The following is a 14,134-nucleotide window of genomic DNA, read 5'->3' as shown; positions in this document are numbered from 1 at the left end:
TGAGCGCCGGGCCGGCCCGGGCGGGGGAGGAGCCGGGGGCGGCCCGGGGCGGCGGCGGCGGCGGCGGCGGCGCTGGGCCCGGCCCGCGCTCGGAACGCTCGGACCGCGGCGGCCTGGGCGGGGGGCGCGGCCCGGCCGACGCTCAGACTCTCAGGAGGCGGCGGCGGCCCCGCATCCCGCCCGGCCCACTTGACCCGACCCGTCCGCTTGCCCGCCGCTGTGCCGCAGCCGGAACCGCCGCCACTACCCGCCGGACTGCCCCGCCGACAACCGCCGGCAGCCGCGCAGCCCGCCGGGAAGCCGAGGCCCGCCCTCGCCGCTCCTCGCCGCCCCGAACTGCAACCCCCACAAGGCCTCGCGGCGCCGGTGCCTTCGAAGACTCGTAGCGGCACCACGCACGGTCTGTCGGGAAGCTCGGTTCCCTCCCCCTGGCGCAAGGCATGGTGGGAGCTGAAGTCCGTTCAAAGCCTGAGCTCCCGCACGCCAGCGCCCCAACCGTTCCCGGGACCGAGGCTTCCTGCCGCCCCTCCCGCCCGCCAGGCCCCCTCCCCGGGCTTGGCTTCAAGACCCCACGATCCTGCCCGCCGCCCCTCTCACAGGGACGTGGGCTCCCGGAGGGTAGGGCGCCGGGCCAAGGCGGCGCTCATTTGCCTGACAGACTAAACGTGTCCCGGGACTTCAGGGGCTCTGGGCCAGCCTTCTCGCAGCACTGCCTGCGCAGGTGACAGTGAAGCCCCACAGAGCAGGAGAGCCACCCCCACGTTCCTCCGCGGCCCCATGCGGGCACCAAGTAACCAAGCAGCCCCTGCTGACCCCGGCGAATGCCCTCCTCCCGGCACTCAGGTCTCGGCCGTCAAGGCCCAGCGCCTCCGCACGGCCCGGGTGCTTGCCCTGAGCCGCGCCCGCGCCCGCGCCCCAACGGGAGCCAATAAGCACAAGACCACTGTCAGACGGGAACGTTCAGGGCCAGCAGCATCTGCACCTTTATCCACAGGCTGGGCGGCTGGGCCCAAGATACCACCGAATCACTCTATAAAACCCAGAGGAAACAAGGAGAAAGTGCAAGTCCAGGGAGTGGGTCTAAGGTCACGCGGAGAGGTCACTGTTATCAAAACGCTCCTGGTCATACACTTCAGCCACCACCTTGCGGCCAGCAAACCAGCGCCCATTGAGGGCCTGGATGGCCTTGTGAGTCTCTGAGGCTACGGAAAACTCCACAAAAATCTTGACAATGATCTCCGCATCCTCCTCCTCGCCCTGCTTCTCCTGGTAGATGATGACACGGTTGACAGCACCAAACTTGCCACACTCCTCGGTCACCTCCCCCTCCAGGTCGTCATCGATGTCCTTGGGGTCCACCATGTTGCGCAGAACCATCACTGTGGACTGTGGGGGGGGGACAGCTGAGAGCTGTGGCTGGCTGGCCCGCCCCGCCCCGCCCCGCCCCACCGGTCCCGGCTGCCCACCTCCTGCTTGCGGAGCAGCTTCTGCATCACCATGTGGCGGGCGCTGCTGCCAGAGATGCTCATGTGCTCCTGCTCGCTCAGCATCTCTGGCCGCTCCGACTCGGGAAACAGCTCCTCCTCCTCCTTCTCTTTCTTGGGCTCCAGGAGACCGAGTGTCGGAGGGCTGGCCAGGATGGGGTTGACCACTCCCACAGAGGGGATGGTGACCGGAATGGGAGGCCGGGCCGGGGTCACACCTGCAGCAAACCCACCAGGTCCAGCAGTCACTCCCCCTACCTCCACCATTCCCAGGAAGGAGCACAGCACCGCTGAGCATGGCTGAACTGCCCGGGGCACAGGGGACTAAGGAAGCTCATTAAGGGCAGCTGAAGGCATCAAGCCCAGAGGAGGGGGCAGGGGAAGGAGGGAAACCTCGACCCACCCAGGCTCACCTGTGATAACTCCCGGGGCCTGGGCGGCCATGACAGCCTGGGGTAGCGCCCCCAGGGGCTGGGCCAGAGTCAGGGCAGGGGACACCAGTCCAGGTGTGGCTAGAGTACCCAGTACCGCTGCTCCAGCCACTGCTTCCTGCAACCAAGGCCACTGTGCTTAGTCCCCGGTCTGGCTGCCTCCACTCAAGACCAAAGAGCCAGTCCGCACAGGATCAGGGGGGCCTGGTGCCCACCACCAAACCCACACAATTCCACCAGCCCTTACCTGAGCCGTAATCTTGGCTGTGGCTGCAGCTGCGGCCACAGCAGCAGCAGGCGGGAGGCCTCCAGGTGTGGCAGGTGTAAGCAGGGGCATAGGGGGTGTGACAGCCTTGCCCACCCGCAAGTACTGGCCACCCAGGTCAAAAAGGTTCATGGAAGACACGGCATCCTGGGACGACTGGGCCTTCTCATATTCTGCAGAGCAGGAGCGGCAGTGAGGGCCAGCCACGGTGTCGGGTGGGCTTCACCACCACCCCGCCTCCCCAAGCTCACCAATGAAGCCATAGCCCTTGTGCTTGCCAGTCGTGGGGTCCCGAGCCAGTGTGCAAGATTTGATCTTGCCGAAGGCCTCAAACACACTCTTGATGTCGTCGTCCGAGAGGTCCTGGTGCACAGAAGCCACGTAGATGCGGTTGAAGGCTCGCGCCTCCTCGGCCAGCTGGTCTATGATAGGCTGGGCCTGCCCTATGTTGCTGGGTCTGCCCACCTGGGGGAGAGGCAGGGATGAAGAGTGCCTAGTCAGCCCAGGCCGGGTCGCTGCAGGCTCCTGGAGGGGCTGCTCTGCATCTCGGGGGCACTGAGCACAGAGCACACCCGTGCCACACGCTGACCCCAAGGTCCACACCCGGCCTCACCTTGATGTTCCTGCCTCCCAGCATCACAGAGTTCATCTGCTCCAAGGCCAGCTGGGCGGCCTCTGGGACCTCGTACTCCACAAATGCAAAGCCCTGGACGCAGGAACACGCTGTTAGGCCTGGAGAGCCCGGGGGTGGGGCAAGGCAGGGCAGATGGAACCTCACCTTGTGCTTCATGGTGACGGAGTCCCAGGACATGTCAATGCTCTTGATGGGTCCAAAGGGGGCAAAGGCCTGGCGAATGGTGTCCTCCCCCAGCTCGTAGTAGATGGAGCCCACGTAGACCCGGCACATGATGGCCAGTGCCCGCTGTCGCTGAGCTGCCATCTGGAGCAGGACACAAGGGGAGAGAGAGCCACTGGCTTGTGAGGGGGTGCTGGGAGGCTAGGCAGCCCGTGCCCCTCCTGGTCCACCCCCCCGGCTCCGCTTGGGGAGGGCGCCCCGCACGGCAGCGTGGCGCAGGCTCAGCCCCTGCAGTCCGGGTGGTGGGGTCGGCAGGACCCCACCCCCAGGAAGGAAAGGCAGGCCTGGAGGCAGGAACCGGACGCACCCCGGCCCACCCAGGTCCCGGGCAGACTGACAGCGAAGCTGACAGGTGGTCGCAAGGCAGGGCCGCAAGCCCTCCAGTCTGGGGCCGGGCACCCGGGTGGGCTGAGAGGTCCTCCCAGGGTCCTGGCCGTGCACTCCGACAGAGAGGGAAGCGGGAGCCGCCAGGCTGCAGGGACCCACTGGTGTGGAGGCGAGAGAGGGGACAGAAGACAGGGCAGCTACCGCCCAGAAGAGCCCCCGGGGAGGAGGTGAGGAGCCCCGACGGGGCTCCCCGGAGAGAAGACGACCAGCAGCCGCTCGCGCAGGGCCCCAGGGCCTGAACCCTCACAAAAAAGGGCTGCTACTCCCCGGGAACAGCAAGAGGTGGCAGAGCCGCCGAAAGGAGAAGCCCCTGGGCTCTGCTTGGGCAGACACACCGCCTCCGCGCTGGGGCGAGCCTGGCAGTTGTGCCGGGGGACCTCCCCATTCCCGCAAGGAGACAGCTCCCCCCCTGCCACCTCACATATGACATGCCTGGTAGGGAGGGTCCTAGCGCCACACGCCATGGGCCACTGGGAGGAGCTGGGCCCAGGGAGGAGACCACAGGCCCAGGGCAGGCAAAGGAGACGGGGCCCTGGCTCTAGCCCCTCAACAGGGGAGCCCCACACCTTCACGAGGTTCCCCATAACCAGAGGCCAGCTTCTTTTAGATACATCAACTGGCCTAGAACAGGCCGGGCCCCCCGTCCCTCAGAAAGGGGCCTACAAATGAGGTCCACATCTCCCCCAGACTAGAATTCCCCCCCCAAATGGGACTCCCCTCCTCAAACTATGCTCTCAACAAACAGGCCTCAGGCTCCCTGCTGAGACCAAGGACCCCCCCCCCCCAAAAAAAAGTAGAATTATGTCCCCTCTCGCACCAGGCGCCCCAGACATGAAACCAGCTGCCCCTCAGGTCAAAGTTCTCCAAGATAGGAGCACGTCTCCTCTTCAGTGCGGGCTCCGCAACAGCAGGTGTGCCAAGAGCCCTCTCCCTGACCTGTCCCCACAGACAGACGCTTCCTAGAGAGGACACAGCGACTGTCTGGCCCCCGAGCTCAGGACTGCGTCTCCCCTGCGAGAGCGGCACGCCCAGGGATGACCCCCAGAGAAGGCCGCGTTTCCCCCTCAGACTCCCCAGAGGGGCCTGGCCTCCTCCTCAGCCTGCCTCTGGGCGATGGAGGGGCTTCTCCTTCCCAGACTCCTGCTGACAGCAGCCAGGGCCACGGCCACCGCCTCTGCCTGCTCCCCGGCCGCGTGGCCTCCGCCCCCTGCTGACAGCCAGGCCCGAGGCCCGGTCCTTGTCCTTCCCTCTCTCATTCGCTTGGGTCCCCCCAGCCCCCCACCCCATCCATCCGTCCTCCCTCCAGGGTTTGATGGGGCCATGAGTTAAGAGCCTTCTCTCCTCGGGGGCCTGACCCCAAGCCAGGAGCCCGAGCAGCCTGGAGACCGGCGGAGCTGGAGGCCCGGCGGTGCACCCCGTGCGTGCAGGCGGCATGGGTACAGGCGGGCCTGGCGTGGGCAGCTACCCTCCTGGCCGGCTGCCCTCCGCAGTTACCTGGCCGGTTAGTTTTAAGGCGGGCCCTCAGAGCAGATGTAGGCCTCCCCACGGGCGGTCCCGGGGTGGGTGCCCCCCACACCACTGGCCCCGCCACGCCTGGCGCTCTGTTGCGCTCGTCCCGAGCTGGCGGGCAGGGCCGGCTACGGGGAGCAAGGTCCCCAGCACGCAGGCCGCACTGCCCCCCTCTAGCCCTGACTAAGGACATGAGCCCCGGAAGAAGTGAGCATGTCTATTGACCGATTGCAAAGGTGAGAGAGGATCTCCAAAGCCCATTGTCACTGCTGCCATCTGAAAGACAGTAAAGACAGAGTTCAGTCTGTTGGAGCCGAGCAGTCTCCGCTCTCGTCACACCTCACGCAGACAGCGGCAAGGCCCGGAGTCCCCGCCCTGCCAGGAGGCCCGCCTGCCTTCCCACACTGCCGGCCAAGCGGCCAGCCGCCGGCACCTGCCCAGGGGGGCCTCAGAGCCCCAGGTGCCCCGCCCCGCAGCCTGGCTGGCGGGGCAGAAGGAAGGGGGGGAGGAGGAGGAGGAGGAGGAGGAGGAGGAGGAGGAGGAGGGGGGGGGGGGGGAGGGGAGGGGGAGGGGAGGAACGGATGGAGCACAGTGAAGAGCCAGGGCGTCTCCTGGCAGCGTGAACATCTGAGGGGGAGGGGGCGGGGGGCAGGGGGCGGTGGGGGGGGGGCTCGAGGCCCAGGCACCTGTCAGCCTCACCCTGTCCTCTTCCCCAAAGCCGAGGCAGCCTCTGGCCACAGGCCTAGAGCAGGGCCCCGTGGAGGCGTCCCGAGCCTGTCCTCTCAGTCCTGGGCCCCAAGCCGAGGACTGAACTCCGTGCAGGGGGCCCTGACTGCTCTCATCCGAGGCCATGGGGGCGGGGAGGAACATTCCTAGGGGCTGCAACACCAGCCACGCCGCCTGGGGGCACACGGGCTCAGGGCCACAGTCTGAAGTCCAAGAAGAGGAGCCGATTCGGGAAGGGCGGCAGGGCGCAGAGGAGGGTTGGGGGGGGGCCGTGGGCTCTCAACAGGTGGGTCAGGCTGGGCCACTCGTGCCTCAGGGAGGAACCTGGGTGTCCCAAGGAGTCCTTGAGAAACCGAGCAGCACGCCACCCTGCGGGGACAGCCGCAGGCACGAGAGGAGGAAGAGAAGGCAGAGGCGGCGGCGGAGGGGGGGCAGCTCACCTGCAGGTTGGTGAGCTGCTGCTGCTGGTGGGCGATGGTCTGCTTCACCAGCACGCTCTTGATGCTCTGCTCCATGGCGTACTTCTTGGCCTGCGGGAGAAGGTGCTGAGGAGCACGGGGGCGCCCGGCCCGCGGGGAGCCGGGCCTTCCCCCGCCCAGCGGCCTCCCCTGCCGCAGCGCCCCGGGGAAGGACGCGCACGCTCACCTTCTGGAGGGCCTCTTGCTGCTCAGGCGTCAGGGGAGGCAGTCCCAGCTTCGCGGCTGTGCTCTGCCCATTCTCCATCTTGATGGAGTCTGTCCCCTGGTGATGGGGAGCAGGGAGATCATTAAGAACGAGTTCAAGACCTCCCTCCCACGGCCCCAGGAGCCCACCCCGCCTTCTGCCCCGACAGCCGCACGTGGCCTGCAGCTCAGCCCGCTCCCAGGGCCAGACAGGTCCTCACACAGACTGTCTCCCGCCTGGCCTGGACGTGGGTCTGCCCACCTGACATCCCTATGCCTGTCCCAGGCCGGTCTCCTCCAGGACCCACCGGGAGGACACACACCGAGGCAGACAGACACCTTGGGGCCCTTGGGCAACCCAGAGCAGCTGCAGGACCCAGGCGTGCAGGAGTCACCAAGACAGGTAGCAAGTAGTAAGAAGGGCCCAGCCCTCATGGCGAGCCTGACCCCAGAACCCCCGTCCCATGCTGCACAAGAGAGCCGGCCTCAGCTGTCCTCTAAGACAAGGGGAGGGGCCAGGGCTCTCTGGAGGTCCTGGGACTCCTCGCTCCCAGACTGCCTGACACCCACACTTTCTCGGGGCCCCAGCCGTGGCCACAGACTCGGCTTCCCTGCTCGGGACGAGAGCCAGGGGCCACTCGAAGAGCAAGTATGGGCAAGGGCTCCCTCCCAGCACAGCTCCAGGCGGTAACCCATCCCTGCACGCTGTGCACACTGCCCGGAGAGCCCGGAGTTGTTCTCGAGGCCACCGCAGCCCCGAGGAGGGCTCCAACCCGCCTCCACCAAACTCCTCCCTGGGCTGTGCGTAGCACCCTGGCAAGAGAAGCCAGAAGCAGGCCAGCCACAGGGGGACAGAAGCGGACACCCACCAGCACCCTAGGCGAGCACAGGGACGAGGAGACGCTTTGGTGGCGGTGGCGGTGTCCCAGCCTGCTGCAGACCACAGTGGATGCTACTACGATTGTCTACATGCCCTCTATCAAAACTCATTTCTAAGCTGTTCGCAGGGGGAACAAAACAGTTGTGTAAGCTGGAAGAGAAGCACGGCCACCAGACCCAGAAGAGCATGTGTGTCGGGAGTTAGAACACACCTGCCTATCCACCAGTTGCTGGGTGGCCAGCAACCGCTCCAGAGGGGGTATTCTGCAGCCCCCAGCATGAAGCCTCGGGAGGGACAGCAGAGAAGAGAGGCAGGTCGCCAGCACAGGAGTGACGAGCAAGGACAGAGGTACAAAGGGGGCAGGAAGGGGCTGGATGACCCAACCCCCAAGAACCACCACCCTGACCAGCTGGAGTGCGGGGTTTCCAGCACAGGGTCAAAGGGCAGGAAGCCCTGGAAGCCCCTCCCCTGGCGACCGAGTCTGGCCCCTGCGAGGCTGTCCTCCTTCCCGCTGGCTCCAAGCCCAGTTCTCCATAGTGGGAGAGAGGCCCGAGAGCCTGGGGCTGTGACTCCAGAGCAGGCTGTCACCATGGTAACCAATGCTACCCCCTTTCAGCCCCTTAGAAACTTTTCAATCTCCTCTTTGTCTTGATAAACAAAAAGCCCTTCTCCTACCAACCAATGGCTGGCTAGATAGCCAGCCAGGGTCCGGGAGGGCTGGCTAGAGGGGCCCACCAGCTTCAGTCCCCGTAACTTCCTAGGGTCCAGGCTGCGTGCCATGGCCCTCCCCCGAGCGTGCTGGGGGCCCAGCCGAACAGCCCCCCAACCCTCTGGACGCAGGCGCTGCCGTGGAGAAGCGTGAAGAAACTTCTTACCCGGCTCCCCCCTCCCACACTCCCACCGGCTCGGCGACCAGAACTGGCCAGATCTCCCACGCCTACCCTGAAGCCCTGCCCGAGGCCCCCAGACTTGTACTTTGACTTACACATGGTTCTGCTTTCACGTTTTACTTAAATCAGAGATCTGAAGTGAAACTCTGTATCTCTGGCTCTTAAGAATACTCTGCACGTTCTGGAACAACACGTTTGCCCTTCTGTATGACCCCGACGGTGAAGGGCTCCCACCGGCTGAGGTTCACACCCCACCTGACCACAGCCACCATCTGCCTGGTGTCTGAAGACACATGAGGCTTCAACCCACCACAGAAGCAGGGAGGACGCCAAGTAGAGGCAGGGAGGAGGAGGCTAGAGCCAGGCTGGAGGCTGGGTGGCGAGAGGGCAGGACAGGCATCTCTGCCCAGAAGGCAGAGAAGAGTCCCTCGGGCTCCTCCCGCCCCACCCCCTGCCAGGTCTCTCTGGGCCCAGGGACGAGAAGGCAGGCAGGCGGGCGGGCGGGCGGGCGGGCAGGCGGGCCTGAGGGCGAGGATGCTTAAGGTCAGTACCTGTGAAGGTTTCCATTTGTCTCCCGCTGCCACCACTGCCGCCGCCGCCGCCGCCGCCGCCGCCGGCTCGGACCCCCCTCCTTGCTGGCCATTGACCTGCTGCAGGCAGGAAGGAGACGATGTGACGGACATTCACAAGACCCAGCCACCCAGGCCCTCTCTCGTCTTTCCTGGTTAAGAGCTGAGCTCCGCACGGACCAGGAAGGGAGGCCGGCAGGGGCCCAGGAAGGAGCCAGCTGTGACATGGCCCCTGAACACTCCTGACACTGCCTCACTGCACCTCACCCTGCCCACTCCTCCAGCACACCTGCAGCTGCCCAGAGCCCAGCACAAGGGGCTGGCCTGGCAGAAACCAGAGCAGAATCTGGGGCAGCCCCGAGCTGGCAACGAGTCCCCAGAAAGAGACACGGCAGAGAGCTGAGCTGTGCTCCTGCCCCAGGCCAACAAAAGGCAGGAGTGGGTCGAGAGCTGCCCTCTGGCCACACAGCTGAGGTCCTAAAGATCACTTCCTTTCCTACTGGCAGGCTGGGCCAGGCCGCGCAGGACAAGACGACAAGGAGCACAGATGGCCGTCTCCCTCCTGAGGCAAACAGAGGCACCTCTTTAGCACCCTGTACACATGCCTGGGCCAGCCCACAGCTCAGCACCAGCCCCAATGCCTTCAACAGTCTCTGGCCAAGCCCCTGGGGCAGGTCCCAGGCCCCTCCTGAAGACAGCTCTGAGGAGGGCTGCCCTCTGAGTGGCAGGGCCGGGCAGGGGGTCTGCATGTGTAAGTGTAAGCCTCCCTCCCCCAGCAAACTGTCCACGGCTGTCTAACTCAGGGCAGATGAGAGCTTGGCCACGCCTAGAGGGGCCGAGAAGCACTGCCGTGCAGAGCCAGCCCAATGGAAGGAGAAGCTCCCGACCAGGCTTAGAAGGGTGGCAGGTCAAGGGCAGAAGGTGGGCAACGTCACAGGGGTGAGGGTCTTAGTGGAAGGGCCCTGAGACTTCCCCACCTTCTCAGATGCCGCACAGCAGGAACCCGCTCCCAGATCAAGGACGAGACCCACAGATATCTTGAACACAGGCGACAGCCATGCCCACCCTCGAGGGTCCGTGCACAAACAAAGCCAAAGGCTAGGCCGACCTGGCCAGAGCATGTCTCAGGAGTTCCAGCCTCAAAGGAGAGACAGCAGCACAAACCTGACTGCACTAGAGACGTGGCCAGTGGGCACAGAAGCTGTGGCCGACCCAGCCCTGCTGCCTCCCTGGAACCCCTCTGAACTCGGCACCACTGCTGCTTAGAAACTGTGCCCCAGAGAGAGACAAAGGAAAGGGGGGACCTGCTGACACAGGCCCCACCCAGTGGGTACATGGCATCTGGGGACAGGGTTAGAGTCTGGCTTTGCCCCAAGTTCCCTGGCAGCCCCCAGAACACACCCAGAGCAGAGGCTGCCTCTTAAGACCCACAGCAAGAGATCACTTAGGTCTGGGGATACAATCCAACCTTTAGAACCCTGTGAGCAGAGTCAACTTGAGGGCACACTTATAAACCACTCCCCCAAATTACTGTAATAGCCAACACAGGAACCAGGACAGGGCTGAGATCAGAGCACAGCTCAGAAGAGACTTCCCAGGAAAATTCAGTTCACCAGGAACTCTAGGAAGCACATCCTACCCCATTCATGGCAGAAACAAAGTTTCCAGTCCCACGGAGCCTAGGGTTCTGTTCCAAGCAGATGCTAAGAGAGCTTAAAGGAAACTGTCATTTATCATTACAGCCAGTCCCATGCTGTCATCCTCTGGCAATGAATGCAGCACGCCCTGCGCTCACAAAGCCCCCCACCCCGCCCCCACCAGGCAGCAGTGCCTTGAGGGGTGCGAATCCCCCTCTGGCAGGTGTGTGTGTATGGTGGGGTGGGGTGCAGTGCTGCCCCATGATTCTGGGACCCAAACCCCAGCACTGCCAGTGATCAACAGCCCAGGGCAAAAGGATTATTTCCACTAGAAAAAAAAAAAAGTTACATAATTACTTAACATCTCCAGGCTTCAGGCTCTTCAGGCCTGTCTCCTGGGGCTGGCAGGAAGATTCAGTGAGTGGTTCCATATAAAGTACTTAAGGCAATCCATCTGCACATGGCAAGCAATCCATAGGTTTCAATGACCATCAGTATTATTACAACATCCAGAGCCAAGTCACCACAGCAGGGCCACTGCAGGACACTGCCTTCCTTCCGCTCAGTCCCCTTCACATGGTGCCATGCTGTCCACTGCATGGCCAGGCTCTGTGCAGGGCACTGCAGATGCAGCAAAACAAGACAAGAGACATACCAACCAGCACCCACGTGAGATTATTTCTGCAGTTAACAAGTGCTAAGAAGAACACCAAGCACAGGGCGGGAAGAGAGGGGCCATGAGGCACACTGGGCCGTAGCATCCAGGGAAAAGGCCTCTCTGTGAACTGACATGCAGGCTGGGACCCACAGAAGGAGAAAAAAAGCAACTGTGCCCCGGGGAGGGGAGAGGGTCCCAGCGCTCCTGCCAGAGGGAACCCAAGGATGATGGTCCCAAGTGGGAGTGAGTCCGAGTGTCAGAGGAAGGGGCTACGGCCCGTTTCTGCAGCCTCCAGGTGGAAGGCACTCCCAAGTCAGAAGAGGCACTGCTGTATCTTCCCGGGTCCTTCCCCACGAGATCACTGTGCCACTCCACTCCGCCTCGCGCAAGAGCTGAAGCCACAGCTTAGGACAGCAAAGCAGCACAGCTCAGCACGCATGGACCGGAAGACGGAGACCAGGCTCTCAATACGCCCCAAATACGCCCCAAAAGGACCGCAGGCCAACAGGTAACCCTTCCAGAGACCTACCCATTCAAAAGGTAGGAAGAGGAAGGTGCTGGACCACAAGCTGGACTTCACTCCCACAAGCTGATGAGGTAAGCCTGGGCCTTTACGGTTCACAGGCACCTCTTAACATACATATAGTAACCTCTTGAAAGGAGTCAGACGGCCAGTGAAGACCCTTATCGAAAACCTCAGCTTACAGGGTTTAGACTCAGTGCCCCCACCCACCTCTACTATGACACCACCTGTGTCTGGCCCTGTGCCACAGCAGAGCTGAGTCCCCCTGAGCAAGGCTGGGGCATGGCGTTGACGCAGGTCTGTGGACGCTCGGGGACATGACTCTCACTGGCCTCTCCTGCTCCTGCACCTTCCCAGGAGTTCTGGTGGCCTCCAAGCCTCCACCTTCACCTCTTTTCTCTCTAACGTCCCTCTCACAAAAGTAGTTGCTCTCATGGCTTCAACAGGAAGCAGGACATGGCAGAAAGAGGACAGGGAAGCTAGCTAGGCCTGAGAATCACACACTGGGCCCCCCTCATAGCCTGGGGCCTCTCTCTCACTAGGGGTCAGTTTCTTCCCCAGTGCGACAGGTTCGGTCCCCTCTCTGGGCATCAGCCCCCAGCTGAGAGCATGGCCAAGGCAGTCTAAGTACACCCCCTGACCCTCAGACATCTCCCCTATCAGTCCAGCCTCCATCTACCTGCAAAAGCTGCCTTCTTAGACAGACCTCACCACATCAGTCTGAGTACAGGTCGGGGGAGAGTGGCAGGTAAAGAAAGGGATGCGACGTGTGAAGGGTCCCGGAGGGGAGTCAGTCGCACACGCCTGGGAGGAAGAAGAGTGAAGGGAGACTTCACCACGGAAGTGCTGTGTGAGGAGCGGTTGTCCATCTATGCTAACTGCTCCACGTGGCTGACGGAGGCGAGCACTAAGCAGGGCAGGAGGGGTTCCTTCCTTTAGGTGCCCGCACCCCCCTAGCACTTCAGGCACCCTGGGTGGGTACTGGTCTCCAGTGCCCACCAGACCCCGGAAAAGGGCAAGACTGCCTCTGGTTCCCCACTGTTCCCCCAAGTCCTCGCACAGCGCTTGGGACAATGTGATTGCTCAGGAAACATGCAATGAGAGACCCCGTCTTCCCTTCCTGAGTGGGGATAGCAGGACGGAGTCCCTGTTGGCTGGAAACCTCTTCCCCGCTGAGCATCAGCGGAGAGCAAATTCACAGCTGTGTACGCAAGAAGCCAAGGCCTCCCTCCTCACCGGGCCCGATCGCTTCCTACAGGCCCCCGCACGCCCAGCGGCCCCTTTCACACTAGCGGGAGAAGAAACGCCACGGTTCCCAGGAGCCCCGCCTTCAAGTCGGGGACACAGGCGCACCCCATCGACAGAAAGGGATGACCGCCGCCAGGGCCCGACCGGCCTCACCGCGAAGGGACCCGGCTCGGCGCGCGGCACGGCCCCCAGCTGCGCCCCGGGTCCCCACCGCGCCAGGCCCTACCGCGCCGGCCGCCGGAAGCTGCAATCTGCGGGCCGGAAGCTGCGGCCGCAGGCCGGCCCCCGCCTCGCGCCCGCCCCGCCCCCGCCTCGCGCGACCAAAGGACGCGGGAGCTCGCGCGGGGCCCCGGAGCGACCGCCACATCCCCGGGGGACCCTCGGCGCCCTGGCCGGGCCGACAACCCGCTCTCGCCATCTGAGCGGCGGCCCGCGGTCACGGGGTGCTCACTTACTAGAGCTATGGTCGCCGTCGCCATCTTGCGCCCGTCGCGGCCGCCGCGCGCGCGCGCCACACGCTTCGGCTCCTTCCGCGGTCTCGCGCGATCTGGGTGCCGGCGGAGGAACTCTCAAGAGGACGGAACTCTCGCGATTAAGACCCTTTCCCCCGGCAACGTGGAAGGAAAAAGGAGTGCGCTTCCGGTGAGGGGAGAAACAGTTAACGCTCCGGGAGGGGCGGACAGAAGGGGCGGGGCCGGGGGCGTGTTGGGGGCGCGCGCGCTGCCGCCCGGCCTCCGCTCGCCGCCAGCCCCGCCCTCCGCCGGCCTCTGTGCGTCCCAGTCCACCGCTCGCTTCGTCCTTTGCCGCCCTCCGGCCTCTGGTCGGTTTTCTACCTGCTTTGCAGGAAAACCCGAGGCAGGGCACAGACGGCCCGATCCTCTCCAGGGCTGCGGTTGAAAGCAGTGACAAAGAATCGCTGTATTTCGGACTCAGATTTCGAGATGCATCTTTGCGTCATAACATCTCTGAATGCGCCTACCAGTGCATGGTGTGCTGTCACCTAATGGCCGCATTTTCTCTTTCCTACTGACCCATGAAACACTGCATCTTTTGCGCTGATGGCGTCGTAGAGTCACTGACATACAGTCGGTAGAACTGCAACCCAAGAGACAGGCTTCTGAACCAATCCCGTGGGAAGGGTATGCACTCAGAGTCCCCTTAGTTCTGAACTGTTTCTTAAAGGCTCCTGGTGTCCATCCCTGGTGCTGAACTACCCTGGACGCTTGCTGCATGCCCACCCGGTCCCAAGACCCTCACTCAGTGAGGCTCAGGCCCTGAGGTTGTCAGCTTAGCAACTTCAGCCTGCCTGAGGCAGCAAGGTGTCTTCCCCAACTAGGCAGGTCTCTTCTCCATCCTGGGAGAGTTTGACATGAAATACAGACACCCCTGGTTAAACCCAACAATATTTG

General features: G+C 63.7%; 1 protein-coding gene across 4 annotated transcripts; it reads right to left on the bottom strand.

Annotated features, from left to right (window-relative positions):
• Window positions 1-959: 959 nt before the first annotated feature.
• On the bottom strand, window positions 960-13,296 carry PUF60 (poly(U) binding splicing factor 60). Of its 4 annotated transcripts, XM_059901433.1 has the most exons (12): window positions 13,181-13,296; window positions 8,642-8,740; window positions 6,304-6,399; window positions 6,099-6,188; window positions 5,158-5,208; window positions 2,959-3,120; window positions 2,794-2,886; window positions 2,432-2,645; window positions 2,163-2,353; window positions 1,898-2,033; window positions 1,467-1,702; window positions 960-1,386 (listed from the first exon to the last, which is right to left on the bottom strand). In XM_059901433.1, the coding sequence occupies exons 1-12, from the start codon at window positions 13,202-13,204 to the stop codon at window positions 1,087-1,089; spliced, it is 1,692 nt and encodes a 563-aa protein (XP_059757416.1). In that variant the 5' UTR covers window positions 13,205-13,296; the 3' UTR covers window positions 960-1,086. The 4 variants fall into 4 exon arrangements, with proteins under 4 accessions (XP_059757416.1, XP_059757417.1, XP_059757418.1 ...); XM_059901434.1 differs by lacking the exon at window positions 5,158-5,208; XM_059901435.1 differs by lacking the exon at window positions 8,642-8,740.
• Between the last annotated feature and the right edge of the window lie 838 nt (window positions 13,297-14,134).

Source organism: Balaenoptera ricei, chromosome 17 (genome assembly GCF_028023285.1).
Source record: "Balaenoptera ricei isolate mBalRic1 chromosome 17, mBalRic1.hap2, whole genome shotgun sequence".
Lineage (NCBI taxonomy): Eukaryota > Metazoa > Chordata > Mammalia > Artiodactyla > Balaenopteridae > Balaenoptera > Balaenoptera ricei.
This window is presented reverse-complemented; position numbering and strand designations above follow the sequence as displayed.

Bases quoted from the DNA above. Each gene is read 5' to 3' on its own strand.
- PUF60 (XM_059901433.1), bottom strand. From the start codon at position 13,204: ATGGCGACGGCGACCATAGCTCTA. The intron at 6,400-8,641 runs GTACTGACCTTA...CCCCATCACCAG, and splicing joins ACAAATGGAAACCTTCACAG to GGGACAGACTCCATCAAGAT. The intron at 1,387-1,466 runs GTGGGCAGCCGG...CCCCCCCCACAG, and splicing joins AGCTGCTCCGCAAGCAGGAG to TCCACAGTGATGGTTCTGCG.